At 43.0% G+C, this 14,168-nt stretch overlaps 1 protein-coding gene across 1 annotated transcript in view; it reads left to right on the top strand.

Moving 5' to 3' along the window:
- The first annotated feature begins 970 nt into the window (after positions 1-970).
- ZDHHC2 (zDHHC palmitoyltransferase 2) overlaps positions 971-14,168 on the top strand; it is a 70,240-nt gene continuing 57,042 nt past the window's right edge. The window contains exon 1 of the mRNA XM_025886031.2: positions 971-1,318. Within this exon, the coding sequence (XP_025741816.1) occupies positions 1,192-1,318 (127 nt within the window). The 5' untranslated portion in view covers positions 971-1,191. The remainder of the gene's footprint in view (positions 1,319-14,168) is intronic.

Below are 14,168 nucleotides of genomic sequence, written 5' to 3'. Positions count from 1 at the left end.
ACGGGAGAAGCCCCGGACTCCGGTCAGGGGGCGGTGGGAACGGTGATGTATAATCACTGAGTGACAGAAGAGTTCAAATTCTGGAAGCAGGTCATTTGTGATTCTAACTCCGGAGATCTCTGGATTCACAACCACAGAGCTTCTTCATTCTTCCACAGTCCCCTTCCACGCCAGAAGACAGCCTCACAACCCTTCTGAGCGGTTCATTCCCGCTCCCCGCCCCCCCCCCCCCAAAAAAAAAAAAAAACGTGTAGCAAAGTAGGCTTCGTGGCCCAAACACAACGTAGCAGGTCTGGGAAATCGGCCCCGCCCTTGTTGCCCTCTGCCTGTTAAGCAGGACCCACAAGTTGAAGTGAGAATTTTCCAAGGTGGAGGCCGGGACACTGTCTCAGCGCCTGAACACTTTGTAGCGGCGCATCCATCGGGGTGGGCGACCCGCTCCCTACGTGCCTCGGCAGGTGAAGGGTCCCGCGCGCCCCCGGCCAGCTTCCCGGGGCGGCTCTGTCACGCTCCCCTCCCCCGCGTGCGTCTCCGAGCCAAGCGCGGCCGCTGCAGCTCCGGGACCGCACCGAGTTGCGGGCAACAGCGGCGGCTCGGTGGGGTAGAGCGCCCTCGGCCCCCGCCAGACACCCGGAGCGAGCGCCACCGACCCGAGCCGCGGCGCCCGCCTCCGCCCCCCGAATCCCGGTTCCACACGGGAGGCGGAAGGGCCAAGGTGGGCAGCTTCACTCCCACCTCGGGCGCCCCTGAGGTGCCCAGTGGCGAGGGGGCGCGGGGTCAGGAGCGGCGCCGGGGGTGCAGGGGAGAGCGCCCGGAGTGTCCACAGAGCCGCCCGAGGGCGCCGCGGGCCGCGCGGGTGGAGGCGGCGGGCGGCCGGAGGGGCGGGGAGGGGCGGGGAGGGGCGGGGGCGGGCGGGGGCGGGGCGGAGGCTCCCGCCTCCTCCTCTCGATCCTCCCCCTCCTCCCCCTCTTCCTCCTGCTCCGCGCCCTCCTATCGCTGCCACCGCCTCCACTGGGCTGAGGAGCGGGGAGTCCGCGGCGCTGGCTTGGGGCTGCGGGATGGGGAGTTAGCGGCACGGCGGCGGCAGTGGCCGCAGCGCAACCGGCCGCCGCCCCCGGGTCTGTCCCGCCCCGGAGCCAGGCCCGCGGGCGGCGGCGACGGAGGAGCTGGGCAGGTGGATGCGGCTGGAAGATGGCGCCCTCGGGCCCGGGCAGCGTCAGGCGGCGGTGCCGGCGGGTGCTGTACTGGATCCCGGTGGTGTTCATCAGCCTTCTGCTTGGCTGGTCCTACTACGCCTACGCCATCCAGCTGTGCATAGGTGAGTGCGCGCCGCGCCCGCCGCCGACCCCCGCCGCCCGCGCGGCCGCCCGCACTCGGGGCCCACCCCGCCGGCCCCTGGAGGGAGGGCATGGACCTGTCAGCAGCCTCCCCGCTCGCCCCCCGCCCCCCACGCTGCCCCCCTCGACAGTCCCGGGACGCCGAGAGCCCGCCGCACCCAGCGGCGCTTCCACTCTCCCCACCCGCGAGACACCTTGCGCCCCCCGTGCCGCCCGCCAGCTTCGCGTCCCCTGCCACGGCGGCCGAAAACAACCTCCGGGCAGCTTCCCCGCCACTCACACTACCCTTGCCTCCCCCTTACAACTCCGATGACTGTGTCACCTCTACTCCATCGAGTACGCAGCCGAGCCACCCCCTGCGCCTTCCGCTATCCACCGCCACCCCAGCCACACCCCCTACCTCGGCAGGACCGCACCCGGGAGAACTACGGTTTCCGCTCCCTGCAGCCTCGGCGGAGAAGTGAGGCCCGGGGAGGCTGCGCTGGAGGCTGGAGGGCTCCAAGCTGGGCCCAGGATTCCAGCTGCGCCAGACCCGCGCGGGGTATGGTGGCCTCGGCCTTCGGTGTCAGAGCTATCCTTTTCTCGTTGTCTTTAATCCACTTTCTGAAAATTTCCGACAGTGCTCTGTCTGGGGCGTTTTTGCTGCCTTTATGACTTGGGGATTGCCAGTTGCACACTTTCTGGTTATAAGGAGGTGAAGGTGGGTGAGCTATTAGAAAGTATTTTCGAAGACATATGCAATACGCAGGACTGTAATTTAGACTTGGCTCCAGAAAGCCAAGTGGCTCAAGTCCAAGTTTTAGGCTCCCGCATTGGTGGGTTGGATACTGTCAATGCTGGAGATTGAAAAAAAAGAAAAAAAGAAAAAGTTCAGTACGCACAATTAGGGAATACAATTATGTTCCTTAATGTAAGCAGGCTTCTACCTTCAGAGGTTTGTGAAAGCTTATCTGTGCTATCGGAAAAGGTGTTAAAACAGAAGATGACCTTTCTGCCGGTGACTTCTGAATGCTTTTTGTGTTTGGTGTTTCGCCTAAGAAAGTGTCTATGTTTTTGCCTTACCCAGCACTAATTTTGGGTGGGACAAGGAGAAAGGTCAAACAGTGGCCTGTTTAGTTGAACCTTATCAACCAAAGCATTTCAAAACTTCAAGACTCAGACATAGAATCTTGTCTGGAGCCATCTTACTGCCAAATGTTGCTCCTTGTAAGAAACAGGTATCACAATAATACCTCAAAATCATTACTGACATAACTTTCAAGAGAATTGAGACTAACATATAGTTTTTAAGTGTGATACTATTATATATTGAATTTAGAAATGATTTCAGGACAAAAGAAGTGAATGTGTTTTAGAAAAGGATTGGGTTGCACTAAAATCGTCAAGACATAAAATCTAAATATGTTATATTCATGTCATCCAAAATGTATAGAAAGAAGGTTTTCAGGAACATCGTTTAATTTTTGTATTAATTGTTACTATCAAAACAGCTTGTCTCATTGAGATATATTATATAGGTTACATAACTACTAGAAACCTTCATTGCATTGCATTGGTTCGCCCTCTTAAAAGCAGTGCACAGTTTCAATTATTGTAACTGGTACAAAAGAGAGAAGTCAGGGAAGGAGCTTATTTTCCTATGTGATCACATTAAGCTAAGAAGCTTGGCCTGATACACTGTCTCATGTCCATCAGGATAGCACAGGAGGAAGCATATGAAGGCAGGCAGAGCTTTTCTTTACTTGCAGCTACCTCTGTCCTGGCTAAAGTGCGACACGGGAGGTCTTACTGTATTGGATAGATGGGTCATAGGGGAAGAATAAGTAGAAAATCACAATTATATTGGCATCATATTTTTATACATACATTCTGGAAATTTAAGATAAATTGAAAGTATGCATGAAATTTATATTACCATTTTAGTAAGTGAAGATTTGACTCTTTTTAAAGTGACATGGCCTGTTATTATTTACCTGGCGATCAAAAATGAAGTCTTATATCACCTCCTGTCACTGCCTATCTGGCCTGGTACGATGCCTGTCATGTTGAAAGCAATCGATAAATGGTCCTGAATAAACAAATAGATGATGCAGAGGCAAAAATCTCTGAGGTTGTCAGAAAGTAGTTTTTCTATTTTTATTACTATAGAAACAAATAGTAATCATATGAAAGTCTAGATTGTAGAGCCTAGAAGACAGAACAAATTGAAAATAAATTTCATTCTGGAAAGTATGGCAGTTTAGGAGTGGTAAGCTCTAATAGCGTGGATAGATAGCCTTGGTTGAGTAGGAAGTTGAAATTAACTGTACAGTTCCTTTGGAAGCCCTGGGAAAGATGGTGACTAGTATGACAGACACACAAAACCAGCCTCCTCTCCTTGTCATAAACAAAGCAAATGGGAATGCCAACCTTCCCTGCCTCCACCCCTACCCCCCCACCACCAGCATTAATCACATCTCAGACTGCCCTGCCCTTTGTGCATTCTTTTTCTGTTGGAAGTTGCTATTTACAATCAGATTTTCCAAATTTCACTTTTAAAACATTGGCCAGGGTTGGGGCTAGAGGGTGGTGGTAACTGGAAACTGAAATAGGAAACAGAATAGAATAGAATAGAATAAACAGAGTGATTGCCCTAGTCCTCCTTTTACATCTGCTGTCAGCTGAGGATGACCCTGAATATAAATTACTTTGTGCCCTTTGCTGAATGAACTGCAATTTAGGAATAGTGCTTATCCTGGTATCCTTGGAAACTGGAGATAATGATTCTCATTACAGTTAGTTTCTATATTTAACAATGTGAATGTGTGTGGCTCTCTAGTCACTTTTTCAGTTAGCATGATGTTTGCTTAGTGGTTGTATTTTATAAAATTATAAAGTCATATCTCTTCTTGGAATATGTGTATATAAAAATATATGGGATATACATATGTTGTGTGAGAGTCAAATGTTTTGGTTAAGTTTCCTTCCAGTCTACCAAAGAAAAGATAAAAGAGGTCTGCTAATACTTGTGAACAGTCAGAACATATTTATATAGTTTGTTGATTAACTAGGAGTTTTTATTCATATTTCTTCCTTCATCCTTCCCTCTGTCTCCTGTTCTCTCCACCCCTGCTTCTTCTGTGTTTTATCTGCCTTTTGATCCCTTTAGTTAATTTGAATTGGATAAATTCAAAGAGGAAAATTTGTAAGGTGGTACTTCAAGATGCTGAATTGGAATAAGGGTAGTCTGCAGTCTCAGCCATGCTTGGTTCAGTGGACATACTAGACATGGTTTATATGTTTTACAAACCCATTAATGGCAGTTACCTTGGTAACTTTGCTTGTTGAAGAAAGTAACTGGAGTTTTCCCTATTAAGTGCTAACATTCAAAGTTGTTTTAACTATTTTTCTACCTTTTTATTTTGTTATCATTTCAAATTTACAGAAAAGTTTCAAGAACAGTACAAGAAACCTCCACATACCCTCATTTTACCATTTTGGCTTCTGTGTTTCTAAAACGTGCTACTTCTCTGCCCTCACTTTAGGCAGGTGCCGTCAAACAGTTATTATTCAGTCGTGTACTCACATGGTTCTGAGTTTGCTTATGGCTTAAGTCATTTGAAGCAACCATGAAGCTTGACAAGCTTAGAGATTATCTAGGCTGACCCTCTCCCACATTTGTAGATGAAGGTAAACTTTCAAGCTCTGTGTCCTTTTTCCAAATTAACCAGTGAAGGTGTCAGCTGTGACTTCAGCTGCTGTGGTAGGAATGTTAAAATGTCTGTTTCCCTTTCCCTTCAACCCCCTCCCCAAATCTCTCTAGTCCAATGGGATTATTTAGCAAGTCTGTTAAACTTTGTTGCTGCTGAATACAAATTAACACAGCACTGAAAGTGAGCCAACAGCCTTTACAAAATGATTTCAGAGTTTTAGAATGATTTATAGTTTGGGCCATATAGTTACAGCCACTCAATTCTGCTGCTGTAGCAAAAAGGCAGTCGTGGACAGTACCTTACCAGGTGGGTGTGACTGGGTTCCAGGGGACATTTATTTACAAAAATAGTCGGCAGGCCTGACTTGGCCCTTAGGCAATAGGTTGCTGACTCAGGAGTATGTTAGGAAGTGAGCTCCTTAGAATATTGGTGTTACAGGTTTGCAAATCTTTATTAATAAACAATCCTCAGAAATGATTACAACCTCTTATATTCCACAGTGATTATTGAAGATGTTGAAGAATTCAAAGAGCTAGTTTACATACATTGAGATCAATTTGGGAGAGATACAGTTATGTTTTCTTTCTTTTAAACAAACATCCTTAAGGATAGAATATATAAAATCTCATACTTGGATACCATTAAGCAATGATCCACCATTAATTCAAGGTCATTGCAAGCTCAAGGATGGAGACTGAACAGGGCTCTAAATTACCTTCCTTCATGAATTGAATTTGAACTAGACAGAGATAGAAGTGTGTTATTGTTATTGGTAAATTCTAATTTAAAAAAATTTCCGGGACATTAAAGCTTCTTTTGAAAAAACTACAGACAGATGATCTTGGGAATGCAAGTGTTAGTACCCATAATTATTAAAGTAGTTTTAAGTGACATAGAAGGTACATCCATAGAAAACTGATGTGAATGTTTAATGCCTAAATGACTTTAGAAATCATTTCTTTTTGACAATAACGATGCAGAATATATCAGTTCTGTGACTTCTGGACATTCTCAAATATTTTGAAGATTTTAAATTATATGAAAGAGGGATAAAAACAAAACATTTCGTCAAATCTAAAATTCAAATGTATAAGTTATGATATGCTCCAAATTCTTGATCTGTGCTGCCTGCCATTTGACTTTAACGTAAATGGTCCCTGGGAAAACAGGAGAAGAGAAGACGCTGCTTAATGCTTTCTTGGTTTAGTGTGTCAGAGAATTCTTTCTCTTTTGATGTATTGGACGATGCAGCATTACTGTTTGCTATAAAATCCTATTAGACATAACATATCTTATATAATAGAGATAACAGTCATCACAGTGCTTAGCATGCAGAGGCGCTCCATAATTATTGAATGACTTGATCTCATTGTGATTTTGAATGAGTCCATTCGATCCATTTTTAATGTAAGAACATGGGCGTTGGATCATGTAAATAAGTACAAGAACAGGATGTGGTAGTAAAAACTCAATTTAAACTAAAGCTTGTTATAGAAACTTTGCTTTCAAATGCTTACTGAGAATGTCATCCATGCCATTAAATTAAATATGTGCTCCAGTGTTTCCAGTAATTAAACAGAAGCCAAACGGATGGTTTCTTAAATCACGATAATTAATTGTCTCTAGAGATAGTGCATTTCCACAAGGTTAGAAAGAAGTCAGCTTCAGAAGGGTTTGAGGCAGGTTCATTCAAAAGCATTTATTGAATCCTGTTTTGTGCCAGGCACTTTCTCCTACAGAGGTGATTTAGAGGAAAACTTAATGGAGATTTTTTCCTAATAGCTAAGGAAAAAATTACCTCTGGAGGGGTGGGGGAAAACCCTGAAACCTTCTGTCCAGCTTTGGCATAAGGAGAGGGGGTGTTCCCTTTCAGAATGCCACTCCCACAGCAAAGAGGCAGGAGAGCAGAAATGGAAAACAAAATACCCCACTCCTAGGAGCCTGTGAATTGGTTGCTGGACCAGCATAAAAGAATAATCAAAGAAGTAGGTAAAAAGAGCTGATGGAAGCACTTCAGTAGTAATGAATTTCTAATTATATTATAAATCATGCCACATGTTAATATCTCAGAGTAAGATTACAACCAGCAATTTTTGCTCCTGCTACGAACGAGCTGGCTGTTTGAGCTCCCTCCTTTTGTACCTGATGCCTGGGCAACTTCTACTCTGCTCCTAGCTCAGAGCCTGTGATTTGGTGGGTGAAATTGAGGAAGCAGAGAACTTCCTGAAAACAACTCATTGAATCTATGGAAAGCCTGGAGAACCTAGCTTAGAAAATAGGCGAAAACGAAGCAAAGGTGGATGAGGTGAAGCTGACATTATACCAGAGGAATGGTCTTTCGCAAGAGCGCTGCAGTGGTGTCTGGCCATCGCAGAGCGCTCCTCCCTGTGACTTTGTAAAGATGATTCCAGGAGCATCAGCTGGCTGAGCTGAGATTGTTGTGCCCATGTCCCAGGCAACAGGGTTCAGCAAGAGCAGGTGTTTGATCTTTTTGGCTTCCATCATAGGAAGAAGTGCCAGGAAGACAAAACACACACACACACACACGCACACCCCAGAGATTAACATGGATGAGGATTCTCAGCAATGTTTTTATGTGTTTTTATTTTTCATCTTGATGGAAAATCTGTGCTTTTTCGTCTCAAAAAGAAATGGACCCAAAACTTACATTTTTTTAGTTTATGCTACTGATTCCATGTATTTTGATGGTTGTATCATATCCCTCAGCCTCTTTTCTCTAGGAATGGTGAGTTCATGAGTCCCCTGAGACTCCAGCACTGTTTGTCATGACTGTAGAAATACAGTCTCTAACTTGCAAAATGATAGATTAGAACATGGCTTGGATCCTTAATGCTCTTGGTTGGGAAAACAGTTTTCCAAAGAAATATCATTTAGAAAGACAGTCTTAATATGATGTGGAACTGTGTGATTTTATATTACCATTTAGAGGTACCACAGGGAACTAATAATAAAAGTAGAACATAATTGAATTAATTTCTTTCATAGTCTGTTAGAAAATTGTTGATATATCTTTTAATTCCCTTAAGGGTAATTTTATTGTAATGTCTTCATTTTTATCTCAGTCAAATGCCGAGAGTGCAAAAGGGTGGAATTTGCAGGGCAGGGGGTGGGGTGAGGGCAGCAGGGAGGAGGTAGGTGACCTGATTTCTTAAGACGCATATGGTAACAATAAAGTAACAAGCTATGATTGCTTGAAATTTTTCCTTTCAAAATTCTGTCACATTTTGAAACATTTGTGTAGCATTTTTCCTGATTTGACTTTTCATCTGACTACGACTTTTCAATTCAATTAGAAATATTAATGCCAGAAATGTTACAAGATCCATTTTTATTTGGGAGGCACTCTTGAGCAAAAATATGTGCTGCATTGATCCTCTTAGCCCTCTAAAATGCGTACTTGACAGTAGTTCCTTTTAGATAGGTTGTTGATTACATTTTTAAAATGCACATGAAGAAGTGCTTTTATAGATGATTGAGTTTTATTTCTTTGTCAGGGTTTCCCCATGACATCCCGAAATTTCTCCTCTCATGAAGTGTAAGTGAAGCATTGCTGTTATACTTAATCTGACCTCTTTGGATTTATTTGCTAGCACTGCCACCCTAGAGGAGCAGAATGATCCAGAGGAGTGCATCAGCAAAATAAACACCCCTAAACAAAAAACCTTTTTTTTAAAACATCCTTCAAATCCAATATCCCAAGAATACAGTAGTTTCAAGGCAGTTATCTTCATGATCATCTTATAATAGATATAATCCTTGTAAAAAAGCAGTTCATGTATTTCCAAGAACTTTATAGATTTATTTGATTATAATTCAGTGAAATTTGGAAAACTAAAATGCTTTGTCATGGTTACATATTTTCTTATATGGAGATAAAATCAAGTTTCTGTCTCTGTGTTAATTGCATTCTGTGAAAAATGGATTTTCACCATATTTGAAGGGTATGTTGAGAATGAGGTGTCTTAAAACTTTTAGTTGGGAGTCTGTCTCTGATCCTGTTGGGGGCCCAAGGGTCATCTCAAAGTGGTAGGTAGCTAAATCTGAGGTGTGGCTTTTCACCAAATTTGTAGGGATCTGAAAAATGGTGTGATTTAAAATATAGTTTCTATACTATACATGTTATTCACATTGGGGCTACAAGTGGGAAGAGCAGCCTGCTCCAAAACAGCTGATGTCAAGCTGTCTTAAGAGACACCTGATACCACTTACAGAGAAGGAAAGAGATTTCTTTTTTTTTTTTTAAGATTTTATTTATTTATTTGACAGAGAGGCACAGCGAGAGAGGGAACACAAACAGGGGGAGTGGGAGAGGGAGAAGCAGGCCTCCTGCAGAGCAGGGAGCCTGATGCGGGGCTCAGTCCCATGACCCCAGGATCATGACCTGAGCCGAAGGCGGACGCTCAACGACTGAGCCACCCAGGCGCCCTGAAGGAAAGAGATTTCAGTTATAAGCCCCAAACTGAAAGTCATAAGCCTGCTGTGAACTGCAGGGGCTAATCTGTGATCGAAGTTATTTCTAAGTAGGCAACTCCTTATGACATGTTTTAGGAAGAAAGGAAGTCAGAGAATTATGTACTTGACTGGATATGACTGGTGATTACCCAGGGCATCTCCAGGGAGGTCAGTTAATGTGAAGGGTTGAAGCACAGAGACCAGTTTGACTTAGTCAGGGTTTTGATCATAGCTTATTTGTAATGAAATGCAGCCTATTCCAGGACCAGGACATACCAAAAGCTAACAACTGAGAATGGGGTATCAACTGGAGGAGGGGAAAGAGTAGGGAATCATTATAGGCCCCCTATAACTTGCATTTTAACAAATATTTACAAAATTGAGTGCATTTCAACCATCCATAATTTATTCATTCATTCAAAAATATTAACTCATTCATTCAAAAATATTAATTCCTTTTAGAGGTTACTAAATTCTAGTTGCAGGGGTGGGGAGAACAGATAAGAAAGATAAGTAAGTAGCGTCTATAGCTTGTTGTAAGTGCCATGACCAAAAGCAAGGCAAAGAGGATTGGGAATGCCAGTGAAAGGCTTGCATTTTAAATATGGGCACTCATGAAATCTGAGCAATGATGCTGAGGGATTTAACCGTGCTGATGTGTGGAAGAAATGCATCTCAGGTCCATGGAACAGTCCCTCTAAAAGGGAGACTCCTGAGGCCGGAGTCTGCAAGCATGTTAGAGGAGGAATAAGGAGGTCATTTTGTCTGCAGTGGAGGGAACAGGGCAAGGGAGGTAGGTGACAAGGTCAAAGGGATGTGGAAAAGGCGGAGATTATATAGGGCCTCGTAGGCCATTGTGAAGATTTTTGCTCCACTTGGAGTGAGAGGAGGATCCATTGCAGGATGTTGAGTAGTATGGTGACATGCTATGGCTTATGTTTAAAAAGATCGTACTTACTGCTGAGTAATGTAGGCTACTGCATCAGTCCAGGTGAGGAAAAAATGGTATGTCACACCATGGTGGGGGTAGTGGAAGTGATGAGCGGTGGTTGGATTCTGGATGCATTTTTAGAGACCACAGAATTTCCAGACAGACTTACATGAGTCGTAAAGAAAAGGAAAGAGTAAAAATGATTCCGGTTTTTTGGGCTAAACACCCGGAAGGATGGCGATCAGCTGAGAGGGAAAAGCTGCAGGTAGAATGAGGTAGCCTTAGATGAATCATGGGTACGTTGACGTTGAAAGAGAGATGCTGAGTGGGCAGTTGTATTTATAACTTTGGCATTTAGGAAAGAGTTGGGAATTTAGGAAAGAGTTGGGACTGGAGGAATACATTTGGGAGTCTTCAGCATAAAAATGGATTTAAAGAATTAACACTGGATCCATTTGTCCCACCGAAGGAACACATGGGAAGTGAGCAGAGACAAAACATTGAGAGTTCAGGAGGTGAGGAGGTACCAGCATGAAATGGGGGAAAACTGAGAATGCAGTGTCCTGAAGCCTGAAGAGGAGGGGGTTCAAGGAGGAGGGTAGGAATCAACAAGTAGACTCGTATGTCCAGTAAAATAAGGCCTGAGAATGTAACAGTGTGGGTATTGAACTTCTGTTTTGATTATATTACTGACTATACACTAAGACCCCAAACTGAAAAGGTTTATCAAGAAGAAACATATATACCAGTGTGTGGATTGCTGGGAAATCTGAAATCATTCAATCCAAATTAAAAAAGCCTTCACTCTATTAGGCAAGCTTAACTTTCTCGTTATACGAAGATAATCTACAGAAAATTTCACGAGAGCAGTAACAATATCTGATTAACACTGTAGCCCTGACAGAGAGGACAACACATAGCATGTAATACTTACTTTTCTTAAATGAAAGAATACCAGCTGAACTTGTTTGATTGAGGTTTTTGTGGGCCCAGTAGACAGTTTAAGCATCTAGACAGTTTAAGCATGCCATAACAAAGTGCTGCTGAGTGCGTGACTTAAACAAGAGAAATTTATTTCCTCACAGGTCTGGAAGCCAGAAATCTGAGGTCAAGATGTTAGCAGGTTTGGTTTCTTCTGAGGTCTCTCTCCTTGGCTTGTGCATGGCCATCTCCCCCTTTATGAATCCTTTATGAGAGCATTATCTATTTTACCTCTTTATTATTTGATCACTCAGATGTTCATAAACAAGCTTTTTTTATAAACAAATAATTCATAAACAAGTAATATTTTTTTAAAGATTTTATTTATTTCACAGAGAGAGACAGCAAGAGAGGGAACACAAGCAGGGGGAATGGGAGAGGGAGAAGCAGGCTTCCCACGGAGCAGGGAGCCCGATGTGGGGCTCGATCCCAGGACCCTGGGATCATGACCTGAGCCAAAGGCAGACGCTTAACGACTGAGCCACCCAGGCACCCCAAGCTTGTAATCTTTTTATGGTTTCAAGTTATGGGCTAAATCTTCTCACCCCCTCAAAAAAAGTTCAGTTGAAACCTTAACCTCCAATAACTCAGAATGTGACTGTGTTTGAAGATAGAGCCTTTAAAGAGGCAATTAATTTACAATTAGGTCATTAGGATGAGTTCTAACACCATATGATTGGAGGAAGTTTGGACACAGGAGAGAGGAAAGACCATGTGAAGACACAGGGGGGAGATGGCCATGCACAAGCCAAGGAGAGAGACCTCAGAAGAAACCAAACCTGCTAACATCTTGACCTCAGATTTCTGGCTTCCAGACCTGTGAGAAAATAAATTTCTCTTGTTTTGGTCACGCACTCAGCAGCACTTTGTTATGGCATCCCTAGCAAACTAATACACAAATACAACAATCAGATGCCTTTTTTTTTCTTTCTGGACATTGAGATTAATCATCTAGAATAAGGATTTACATGGAATTAATTGTAGAATCCATTTGAAAATTTAAAGGAGTAATTAAAAATAATTTAGACTATATTAAATAGTATCACTAATATAAAAATAATCACTAAAAAATAAGTGAAATACCTTTGCACAAAGTACTCAAACTCTGTTTTAATAGTTTTCAGATAACTGAAATCTCCCTGTGAAGTGCTGACTTTTTTTTTTTTACCCCTTTTAGATTAAAAAAAGAAAGGCCTTCTAAAATGTTTCAATTCTCCCTTTCTTTGCCCCGACCTTTCTCAAATAGAGTATGCTGAACATAATTTAACTTTGAGTTAAGTCTCTCAATCCAAGACAGATATATGTATGAAGTGGATATCCAAGACCCTTGATGCCCTTGGATTTACCTTCCCAGTCTCTTCTAATTCCTGTTGACTGAAAGGGTCAAGAAGGAGTGGAATTTGTCATTTTGCCTGGACATTCTTTTGAGTCTCGGGCACTGAGAATCTGGGAAGGCTCATGAATGAAGCACTTCAGTGGAAAAGCCTAGCCAGGCATATACATTTTAACAGAGATTTTTCTCTATTTGCCACTTCAGAGATGCCTATTTTGAAAAGATTAAACCACAAAAACCCTCAATTGTGGCAATAAGCAAAGGTGGGAAAGAAAACTTTAGGTCAAACTGAATATTACCTTAATTTGTCATTTGAGACTAGGCCATAGAGCAGGTGATTTTTATTTTATTTTTTTATTGTGGTAAAATATATATAACATAGAAATTTACCATTTTGGCCATCTGTCACTTTTTTTTTTTTTTAGTTTTATTTATTAAAGTAATCTCTACACCAAGTGTCTACACCCAGTCTCTACACTTGAACTCACGACCCTGAGATCAGGAGTCTAATGCTCCTCCTGCTCCAGCCAGGAGCCCCTAGCCATCTGCCATTTTATCTGTACATTTTAAGTGTGCAGTTCAGTGGCACTAAGTGCATTCACATTACTGTGCAGCTATCACCTCCCTCCATCTCCGGCATTTTTTCATCTTCCCCAACTGAAACTCTGTACCCATTAAGCAATATACCCCATTCTCCCCTCGCCAGCCCATGGCAACCATCATTCTACTTTTTGTCTCTATGAATTTGACTATTCTAGGTGATTCTTGTAAGTGGAATCATATATTTGTCCTTTTGTGTGTGTTTAATTCACCGAAGCATAATGTCTTCCAGGTTCATCTGTGTTGTAGCATGTGTCAGAATTTCACTCCCCTTTAAGGATCAGTAATATTTCATTGTATGTATATGCCACATTTTGTTTAACCATTCATTTGTTGATGAACATTTAGGTTGTTTCCATCTTTCAGCTATTCTGAATAATGCTGCTTCAAACATGGGTGTGCAAATAAATACCTGTTCAAGTCCCTGAGATCAATTCTTACGGGTATGTACCCAGAAATGTGATGTTGGATTATATGGTAATTCTAGGTTTAATTTTTTTAAGGATCACCACACACTTTTCCTGGAATAGTAGATTTTTGATGAAAGTGTGATTCCAGAGAAGCCTGTATATCCCCTTGTAAATATCCAAATTTGAAGGTCTCCAGAGGTATCTGCAAGGTCTATCCCAATGTCACTGTAGCAATTTTTAACTACCTTGTCCTTTTATGGTGCAGCAGGAAAGTTGGTGGTCAGGGAATCGTGAATAATCCCGTTTTGCCCATGAGGCAGGCTTCGTTACTGGGGAGCGTGTCTCTCATGAGATGCTGGCCATCAGGTATGCCCAAGGCAGAAATGTTAAGAGCTGCTAGCCTGTTGTACC

The sequence above is a fragment of the Callorhinus ursinus genome, unplaced genomic scaffold (genome assembly GCF_003265705.2).
Source record: "Callorhinus ursinus isolate GAN/ISIS: 27379988/994484 unplaced genomic scaffold, GSC_fseal_2.0 scaffold17, whole genome shotgun sequence".
In the NCBI taxonomy this organism is placed as follows: domain Eukaryota; kingdom Metazoa; phylum Chordata; class Mammalia; order Carnivora; family Otariidae; genus Callorhinus; species Callorhinus ursinus.
This window is presented reverse-complemented; position numbering and strand designations above follow the sequence as displayed.